Source organism: Balaenoptera borealis, assembly GCF_965194805.1.
Source record: "Balaenoptera borealis genome assembly, chromosome: 5".
Classification (NCBI taxonomy): domain Eukaryota; kingdom Metazoa; phylum Chordata; class Mammalia; order Artiodactyla; family Balaenopteridae; genus Balaenoptera; species Balaenoptera borealis.
In genome coordinates, this window is record NC_138862.1 from 57,945,201 (window position 1) to 57,956,443 (window position 11,243).

General features: G+C 38.8%; 1 protein-coding gene across 3 annotated transcripts in view; it reads right to left on the reverse strand.

Moving 5' to 3' along the window:
- Positions 1-581: 581 nt before the first annotated feature.
- LOC309630031 (uncharacterized protein NECTIN3-AS1-like) overlaps positions 582-11,243 on the reverse strand; it is a 56,519-nt gene continuing 45,857 nt past the window's right edge. For all 3 annotated transcript variants that reach the window (XM_082394794.1, XM_082394795.1, XM_082394796.1), the window contains one exon: positions 582-10,893. In XM_082394794.1, coding sequence (XP_082250920.1) covers positions 10,579-10,893 — 315 coding nt within the window. In that variant the 3' untranslated portion in view covers positions 582-10,578. The remainder of the gene's footprint in view (positions 10,894-11,243) is intronic.

Here is an 11,243-nt window from a genome sequence, read left to right on the forward strand (position 1 = left end):
GATGGTAACTAGACTTATCATGGTAATCATTTCATAAGGTATGCAAATATCAAATCACTATATAGTACACCTGAAACTAACATAATATTGTACATCAACTATATTTCAATTAAAAAAAAAGAATATCCTCTTCCACTGGCATCAACAGGACAAGGTGAGGACTCCTAACTTTAGTCTTTAAATTGTTGACACTCAGCTCTTCATGCTAAATTACCTAAGCCAGCTAACGCCCCCTTCCCTTTGTCCTATTCATACTGTTGGGAACTTTCTTCAAAGGTAAGTTCCATGGCACAACTTACATGTAACTGAAACTGTCTTTTCCAAATCTCAACAAAAACGTCTTCTTCATTTGAATATGACTCTTCCAGAAAATACTTCCTACATACCAGAATATTCTTGTCACTTTGGGACCTTTGAAACTTGAATTAGTATTTCTCTAAGCACTAACTGTACTTTCTCCAAGGAGACCACAACAAGATCTCCCATTCCACACACTCTTCTTACAATGTGACATTGACACTCCTCCTCTGGAGCTTGGGGGGCGGGGCAGGGTGGGGTAGGGGGTGGTATGGGGAGTGTCTATATTTCTTTGAATCTGGTGGTCTATAATAGAATTGACATTACCTGCTTTCTGAGACTAGATCAGGAAACCTAGCATCTACCTGGTTCTCTTGGGAAGCTCACTCTTGGATCACAGCCACCGTGCTGTGATGGATGACAGTCTATGAAGAGACCCCATGTGGAAAGGAACTTCGGCCCCTGGCCCACAGCATGGCTGAGCAAGCAGATGACAGACAGCACTAATTTGCCAATTATGTGAGTGTACCATCTTGGATATGAAACCCTCAGTCAAAAATAGAGTTGCCCCAGCTACGTTGCATAGAACACAGAAGAGACTTCCCTGCCAAACCCTGACCAACTTGCAGATTCATGAACTAAATGTATGTCATTGTTTTAAACTGCTAAGTTTTGAGGTAGCTTGTTATACAACACAACCCAAATTAATAAAGGGATATTGTAACTGTGCTGTATTTGTGTTTTGTGCCTGTGCAAGTGTGTTTGTGTGTGTGTGCACATGTGCATTTTAAAGCAAAGAACTGAGACTGTTGAAAAGAGGAATGCGTTAGTTCTTCTTAATCACTGAATATAGCAGTTCTGAATCTATTTTTTTAATCAGCCTAAAGCTGATCCCATGCTCCATGCCACTTAACTGATGAAAACTTCATACTCAGTCCCTTTGGGGGATCTCCCACTATGTCTTATGATCTGAGAGTTGTCTTCAGTGCCAAACACTGCAAAAGTTATCTGAGAGAGAAACAAAATGTTGTTTGTGTGAATGGCACATTTAATTTTGCATATACTGAAATTCTGTTCTTCCGTGAATTGTGTACTCATTCACTTGACAGACATTTACTGAGAAGTTATCGTGTGCTTACCGTGCTTGGCACTGTGATGAGCACTGGGGATAAAGGATTAATTAGACTCCTTCACAATTAGATGCTAAGAAACATACACTATAGTCACGTGATACCTATCTTAACACAGAGAATCTCTTCAGGTGTGGTGACGAGCCATGCGCAGAATGTTTGGTGAGGCTGGGAGCCGCTACAGTTAGGGTCAGACTCCCCAGGGACCTCATGCAATCCTCCCCCTTTGAAACCGTAACACCTCTTCCCACGCAAATCAGTATTTTAAAAAGGATCCTGCCCATCTGATGACAACAGGTGCATATTTGTTGAGCTTGCACTTTGTGTGCCAAGTTCTAAGTTCTTTAAATGTGTTACCTCATTTAATTCTCACCAAAGCTCTATGATGAAGTATAATTATTCTTTTCAGATGAGCAAATCAGGGCACACACAAAAAAAGGAATTTGAGGTACATAGTTACTAAGTGGTAAAACCAGGAATTGAACCCAGGCTCTGTCTGCAGTGGGATTCTCAAATACTAGGTTGTACCGCTCTGTTGCTGTCACCGGCAAAGCCCATTAACAATTCCCAGGAAATAAAAATAGAAACTAGATAATAAAATGAAGTCTAACCTTTTCTTTCCCTTTGTGCTTAGTCTCATTTCACTTGCTCACAGAATGCCGCGTGCAGAGGCCTTGCACCCGGCTCTTCAGCCCTGAGTTCCTCGTGTGCAACGGCCGTGCCCTCACCTCAGCTCGGCGACTGCGTGCAGAAGCGCTGCACTGCAATTCAAGATGGCGGTGGCGGGCCGCGTGCAGAGACGCTGCGCCGCCCTGCGCGATCTGCAGCGAGGGCAACACACCTCTCACCAATCGGTGAGAACTCTGCCCCCGCCCCGCTGACGGGATCGCTATAAAGCATCCCCGCCCCCCAGCCTGTCAGGAGAGCCTGTGCTTTAGAGCGAGAGAGCTCGCACCTCTCCCAAGAATAAAGCTTTCCTTTTGTGTCTGAACTGAACTCCATCTCCTTCTATTCGCACCAGCGACACTGGACAGAAGGACCCTTCCTGGAGACCAACTCTGGAGGGTCAGTAACATTACCTTATGAATAAGCATTTAGACGTTTCCACCAAATGTATTATGTTTAATTTTTGACTAATGTAGAATGTGAAACCTAAGTCAGATCATGATTTTCTACATTCTTCATAATACAAACTACTATGTGTTTTCACATAAGGGTTCCTTCGTAATCATTAATTTTATCTACCATTCTTACAAAAATATATTATTTGTGGGACTTCCCTGGTGGTCCAGTGGTTAAGACTTTGCCTTCCAATGCAGGGGGTGCAGGTTCGACCCCTGGTCAGGGAGCTAAGATCCCACATGCCTTGTGGCCAAAAAACCAAAATATAAAACAGAAGCAATATTGTAACAAATTCAATAAAGACAAAAAGAAAAAATGGTCTACATCAAAAAAATCTTTAAAAAAAATTATATATATATTATTTGTAAGCAAGTGGTGAAAAAGAGGCAATCATCTAGCCCAGATATATAGTAGAAAGCAGCTAACCAAACAACATATTCTTAGAGGTCATTGCTGAATTTAGGTTAATGCCCATGCACATCTCTACTCCCATACTTGCTCCTTCTTAGGCTTGCTAACTTGGGCAATGTTACCTCCTTAGAGAAGATCAAGAATTTACAATGGCTCTCTCTCAACTATGAATCAGAGCCAAGTATAGAATACAATAATGGGGTTCAAATGGCCCCATCTTATTTCTCATTACTTTCCACCACACATTTCTAAGCTACTCCATGTCCCCCATATATGACCTAATAATGCCACATTTGTATCTTTCTTCATGATATCCTCCATCTGAATCATCCACTTTCATCTCCTTCAATGTTATCCACCCTGTTTTCCTTTGGAGGGGACCTTCCCCCCAAAATGCTTCATGACCAACACACCATAGCCCTTTCTACTGTTCAGATAAACGTCTTAGGCCCTCTTTATTCTCTCTTTTGTGACTGCCTCTGTACCATTACTGCCTTTACTCAGGGCCTAACTGTGTAGCTCTGTCTTCTGTTCCTGACCCATCTTTTAAACTGCCTACCCTTGAACAAAGGACTTGTCTGAATGGCTTCACCATTTCTGCCAGCTTTCTATTGGATCTGGTCACACCTGTGCTCTGGCTCCATCCAGCCTCCAGGACTCCATCCAGTAAAGTAATTTTAACATTTTGGCTGTGGGACTGGATAAAATCTAGACCATATTCTTCCCTCAAATTGAGTTCAGAATTTACCTATTCAAAGATGGCATCTCCTATATTCCACCTTGCAATATCCTTCCAATACAAGGCATCCTATCAGTTCTTACTTAAACATTGTCAAATGCTCTCTTAAGCTCATTTGGATACTTTTAATATTGTTTGGTAGTCACAGTGTGAGCGCTTGTCTTATTTTCTCTGAACAGTCTGCAAATTATTTGATAGGACAGACAGGTTCTTCTACTTTTTATGTATGTGTCCTTTGCTTTACTTTGAGATAAAATAGCTTCAGCTTAGGCACATATGTTCCATATATGCTTATTGAGTAGAACAAAATAAAATTTCAGATCACAAACACTGGAATCTAATGGTCCTTTACACAGTCAGTCTTGCAGTAATATTCAACAGATAGATAAAGGAAATGGTAAAGGAGGTTATTAAAATACAGGGGAGGGGGCACTTTTCCCAATGATAATGTCTCCAGAATTCTAATATTGCTGGTAGGTGTCTCTATCATCATTTCATTAAACATTCAATAATCATTGCTATACTGAAGTATTGTTATTGACAGGATATCTCCTATCATTTAGGAGGGTTTAAGCAGAAAAAGTTAAGAACCACCACTCTATTACAGCCATTGAATAAACTGTCTTTACAATGAAGTTTTCTTAGAAAATGCTAATGACATAAAAAAAGATATTGCATTAAACCAGTTTATGACTAGATGAGTATCTATGCAGCCCTACAAAAAAGAATAAAGGCCCTCAAGAGGCACATGAAAAGATGCTCAACATCACTAATTATTAGAGAAACGCAAATCAAAGCTACAATGAGGTATCACCTCATACCAGTTAGAATGGGCATCATCAGAAAATCTACAAACCATAAATGCTGGAAAGGGTGTAGAGAAAAGGGAACCCTCTTGCATTGTTGGTGGGAATGTAAATTGATATAGTCACTATGGAGAACAGTATGGAGGTTCCTTAAAAAACCAAAAATAGAATTACCATATGACCCAGCAATCCCACTACTGGGAATATACCCAGAAAAGACCATAATTCAGAAAGACACATGCAGGACTTCCCTGGTGGTGCAGTGGTTAAGAATCCGCCTGCCAATGAAGGGGACACAGGTTCGAGCCCTGGTCCAGGAAGATCCCACATGCTGCAGAGCAGCTAAGCCCATGCACCACAACTACTGAGCCTGCGCTCTAGAGCCCATGAGCCCACGTGCCACAACTATTGAAGCTCACGTGCCCAGAGCCTGTGCTCCACAGCAAGAGAAGCCACTGCAATGAGAAGCCCGTGCACCACAATGAAGAGTAGCCCCCACTTGCCACAACTAGAGAAAGCCCGTGTGCAGCAACGAAGACCCAACAAAGCCAAAGGTAAATAAATAAAATAAATAATTTTTTTTAAAAAAGACACATACACCCCAATGTTCACTGCAGCACTATTTACAATAGCCAGGACATGGAAGCAACCTAAATGTCCACCGACAGACGAATGGATAAAGAAGATGTGGTATATCTATACAATGGAATATTACTCAGCCGTAAAAAGGAACGAAATTGGGTCATTTGTAGAGACATGGATGGACTTAGAGAGTGTCATACAGAGTGAAGTAAGTCAGAAAGAGAAAAACAAATATCGTATATTAACACATATATGTGGAATCTAGAAAAATGGTACAGATGAACTGGTTTGCAAGGCAGAAATAGAGACACAGGTGTAGAGAACAAACGTATGGACACCAAGGGGGAAAGTGGGGGCATGAGTTGGGAGATTGGGATTGACATATACACACTAATATGTATAAAATAGATAACTAATGAGAACCTGCTATATAGCACAGGGAACTCCACTTCGCTGTACAGCGGAAACTAACACAACATTGTAACACAACTATTCCCCAATAAAAAAACAAACCAAAAAAAAAGAATAAAGGCTGAACTAATATTGATTTCACAGACTGTAACAATAAAGGGGTTTTGACTTAAATTCTGAGATAAAAATTTTCTCAAGAGACACTCAAATTGGGAATAAAGAAATATGAAAACTATTTGCTCCACGTGGTACCCCCAGAAATGAACTTAGTTCTCTGAGAAGTAAAGACTGCCGTGCATTGCTTACCCTTGTAGAGCACTTAGTGAAGTTAATGTTTTGTTTTGTTTTCTAAGAATTCAATAAGCATTACAATGTCAAAATCTTTCTACTACAAAACAGTCACTAGACTTTTTCAGAGAGATTATCTCATGAAGTCCTCAAAACCACCTTTGGGGTGTTACTATCTTCCATTTTTAGGTGAGGAGACCAAAGATTAATGAGTTTAAATAAATAGCCAAAGTTACACAATAGCAAATGGCAAAACCAGGATTCAGTATTTAAATTTTTCAACTTTTAAATCCAGATTCAGGCAGATATTTCCCAACTACTTATTATATAATTATGTAACAGGTAGAATTAGACAACTTACGGAGTTAGATATAGACCTTTGCTTCATAATTTTAATTTTAAAATGAAACCAAATTTTAAATTAAGATGAATGGTAGCTTTTAGGGAAGGGGTTATGGGATAACCATATGGGATCTGTTATCTTCTATACATAAATTTTATCCAGAGATTCTTATTGAGCATCACAGACCAAGTAGAAGCTTTGGTACTAAATGCTGATTGAAATGTATTCTTTTCCTTATTTTTACAGTCATTATCATTCTTCTTTCTTTCAAGAAAAGGGACAGACATTAAGGGGCTATTTCTCACAGCAGTTATTAAAAATCCCAGTTACTGTTTCATCACTGTCTGTGAATGGATCTATTGTCCTGCTCACCAGAAGGGCTACCATTGTAATGAGCCAGAACTGTGTATTTTCACAGGCATCCAAGAATCAGAATGGTGATTACAACCAGGAAAGAAGTTCACATTAGAAATCATTTGTAATAGAATCCCAGAATTCTGAATTTATCCAAAATTATGTAACTTATTTAAAGATTCTTTTAATCTGTTCTGGGTTTTGTCTTCATGTAGGCTATAAACCTCTATAAAAATAGCGTTCCTCTACTAAAATAGCCTTCCTTGAGTCTCTTACCAACTGCAGGACTGATTCTAAGGCACGGGGGTTGGTGGGGAGAGGCGGAACAAGGATCCTAGTCAAAGACTTACTTCCTCTAGCACTGCGAACCGGGAGGGTTTTAACCATGTGTCTGAGACAGTCCATCACAGAGCTTCCATGATGGGAGCAGTGCTGCAATTCTTTATAGTTGACAGAATATAGTACAAGAAATCTGTACCAATCTGATCTCCCACGTACAACAGCTGTCCTCACGACTTGAATTTGAAAAAATGAAGAACAACATTCCTTGGCCACACAGTCCAGTGGCTTGAATCTTCCAGTTTTGTTGTTCTTTCCTTTTGTCTTGAGAGAGGCCTTGTCAAATCAGAATGAAAAGAATGTTTTAAGGCGTGAGAAAATTCAAATTTCCTATTTAAAGCCTGGAGTTCATTAGCAGGAGTATACTCACTTATTTCAAGGGTCACTGGGTTACGTAGAAGAGCCTGTCTCTCTGCTACCCACGTCCCAAATCATTCACCTGAAAATGGGTTAGAAACACTCTCAAGTCGACTAGCTCTCTATGGGACATAATTCACCTTTGCTGTGCTTTATCTTGTGACCCTGTCAAGTGAAGGGCCCTGCTTTGATTGTGTACTATCCCTTTTTTCCTTGATTGTTTTCCAGGTAAGTAATTGTCTAAGCTTAATTGGTTGTAATGATTAAAACTTTGTTTATATTACACTGCAGTTTTCTTTTATCAATGATATTTAGGTTAACTATTTTATTATTTATTTACTACCTAATATAGAAATTGTACCTGGAAGAAATAGTCATATTAATTAGACTCTTTTTACTGGACTATTTTTATTGCAGATGTATTAAGGTTAAAATCTAAATTCTGGCAAATAAAAGAAATTGCCTGTTCTTGACATTACAGAGTTAGACTAGAAACAAAGAGATTTTATAATATTATAATACTGAGAGGTAGAATGTAATGAGTACAGGCTTTGGAGACTAACAAACCTGGGTCTGGATTTCCCATCAAGACTTATCAAGTTCTGGGACCTTTCTGAACTTAAATTATCTCATCTTTAAAATGAAAATATTAATATCAACCCTACACAGATTGCTTGAAGATCACAGATGATACATAAAAAGTACAATATTTAATCTATTAGCTATTACTTGTTTTAGCTTTGCCCCTAACCAGCTATGTCATCTTGAGAGAGCTACCTGTGTTTCAGGTTCCTTGGATAAATAGGAGGGTGGAACTAGACAATTTCTACTTTTTCTGTCAAAACTCATTTTAATAAGTAAATCAGTTACTTACAGTCTCTGTTCGTTCTTTGTATAACTTTACATCAGCCAGAGTTTTTTCATGTTAAAATTTTCCAGGTAAGTAAAGATGACATTAGTTGGAATTTGGACAGTAATGTGAGGACAAGGTGAAAAAAACAAAATGGTTAGCAGGAAGTGTTTCAGTATGGCATGCTGGAACAAGAACAGAGCAAAAGCAATCACATATAGAAAAGAAAACCATAGATTTGTGGTTAAATAATCTGTTTAAAGAACTTGTACTATGTTTCCCTATCAGATTTAATGAGTGATCTTAGGAAAATCACTGGAAAAGTTTAATTGACCCGCTTAATCTCAACTTAATTGACCTATAGCAATAAGTACACCTGCCACCTACCTAGTTCTTAGAATTCCCATGACAAAATAGGGAACTAAACACATTAAATATGATCATTTTTATACTTGTCAATTATTTCTGTTTACAACACATTTATAATATGTTTATCTGCCTTGCTGGAAAACAATTTTAAAAAATGACCCCTAAGCTTTATCTCTCATCAAATCAATAGTAGTAGATTTTATTTTTTAATTTCTTTTTACTTGGATACAGTTGTACTAACTTTCTAAATATATTTTATAAAAGCAACTTTATTAAGCCATAAACCATGTTTAATAATTCAAACCAAAAAGACAGCAACACAAAATCTGAAACCAGAGAACATGCACTTCCTCATTTACAAATGCATCAGAAGAGAGGTGGACACCCTTTCTCCTGTTTGTGAGCAAGGGGTCAAGACACATGAGCAAAAGCGTTTCAAAACTAAGTGCTTATACAGATCTTTCCTTATCTGAAACCTGTCCTCTAAATTTGGAGTAAATAAACCTTATGTGAAAATCAGTATGGGAGACGGGTTGGAGATATGGCGAACTAGGCTCCAACTGATAGTTTTTCTATGATAAAAAACAATAACAGTAATAAAGTATTAATAGCAACACTAATATCTACCTTCCTTTGAGCCTTTAATAATAGGCTCTGTGACTCAAGACTTTATGTACATTATGCCTTGCCTGTATTAAATTGAGAAAACATGCACATAAATATAGTTTGGATAATTTGAAATTCATGTAATAGCTTGAGCCCATTTATAATGGTCTATTAACTCTATTAAAACTCCATACTTTCTAAAACAAGAAATCAATGACTTGTTTAAAAAAATAAAGGTTTCAAAGCATGACTGACTTTAGAAATGGGCCCCATTTTACTCCAGGCACTGAGTATGACATTTAGCAAAATTCCTAATTCTAATTTGAAATCCTCAACACACCATAACACAAAAGACTTTTTCAAGGTCAATTTTTACCAATTACCTCCAAGGGAGTCTTAAGGATCTTTGCCACTGCTCTTGCAACTTATTCTATTCCCTTCCCAACTACATTCTCTCAACAGTACAAAGCCCTGTTCCAGGAGAGAAAAGAACAAAACAAACATATTGGTCATCTTCTCTAATTCCAATATAGTAACCATCAAGGTCAGTCTTAAGAAAGCAAGAAAATATATAACTTCCTTCCTATGCAGATCCTTTACACACTTATTGATATTTCTACTTTTATTTATTAATCTTATATGAGTTGGGACACTGGGACAAGTAGGAAATAACAATAGGTAATTAAAGCTACAGAGAAACTCTCAAACTCTTCTTAAACCTACTCCCTCCTCATAGGAGGGTATAAGATTAATTTAAACTCTATTTTCTATCCTGGGAAGAGGATTAACCTAGCATACCAGAACAAGGGGGAAGTGAAATGATCTAGAACTTTTTTTTAAAGTACTTATTGTATTTGCGATTCTCAGAAGAACTCAGGATTCTGTGAGAGTCTGGTTAAAGAATGACAAGGAAGGAGCATTACCTAGTGTGACTATGTTTTCAATACAGAGAGAAGACCACAGGCACACTTCAGAAGCCAGGTATCTTACTAACAAGTAAGAAAAAGAAAACGAAACAATGCTTAGAGATGGGAGAGTAATTGTGGCATCATGTGAAAGAACAGTAATAACCACCACCCACTGATTTGGCATAGCCAAATCAAGTAGAAAGTGGCAGAATTTCAACAAAGTACTGAAAATGAAGAATGCAAAATGAATCTCTAGCTAAAGGTTAAAAAGAAAAAATGAGAGGAGCTGGGCATAAGAAGTCTCCACTTGGTGATAGATATCAGGAGACATTACTCAAAATGATGAAACTGTACAACTTCCATCCTCAGGGAAGTTAGAGAAAATTAGGCCAACTAAATACATGAGTGAAATATGCATGAATTTGGGAACCACTGCTCCAGAGTGAATCCTACTTCAGTCTAATGGGAGGAAGTAAGAAGCAATCCCACTCCTGGGCACGGTATTAAAAGCCTCAAAGTTACTTTGCTTTTACTACCTCTTTAGGCTTGAAGATCTCAACTTAAAAGCAGCTCTTTTAGACAGACAAGAGCTCAACTAACAGGAACAATGACACAGAGAAAACTATTAAACTAAACACACGGGAAACCTAAATCAATTTCAACTTGCTACAGACTTGAGTGAGGCTGTACTTTGTTTTTGCCGAGAACTCTCAGCAGACCAGGTCTCAGAGCCTTAGCGTCACCTCCTGTCTCAGCTTGCTTGGTGCCCTCTCTTCCAGGAGATTCCCTCTTCCTAGACCTTGAGAAGGTCTGGCAGACACAGCTTAAAAAACGACCGAAACAGAGTGGTGGTGATGCCGAGGATGTCATTGCAGGAGAAGAGGGCCCGAGCTCCTGGGACACGGAGAGCTCACAGGGCTGGATCTGACATTCCTGATGCATCATACAGGTACCTTCATCCTGCTGACTCTGTAATCTGTCCTGCAAGTAGAAGAAAAAAGTTTAAAAGCCCTCAATGCGAACGCACTATACAGAAAGAACCTGACCTTCGGAACCAGTTCTTTCATACTCTATCTGGGCCCAAGGATCCTAGTTTGTTTCTCAAGTTCCTTATCCCCAGCTCCTCCCACCCCAGGTGAAGAGTTGTCATTATTTTCCCTTCTAGAGTAATGCAGGATCCCCCATGGAAACTGCATGCTGAGGTTGGCAGAGGCACCATCAGCCTGGATCACTGAATGGCTTTGTGATACCCACGCCCTCTTCCTTCAGCCTCCATCCTGGAACCACTTAGAATTGTTATTTGGGAAAGAAATACATTTTTAGAGTGTCGA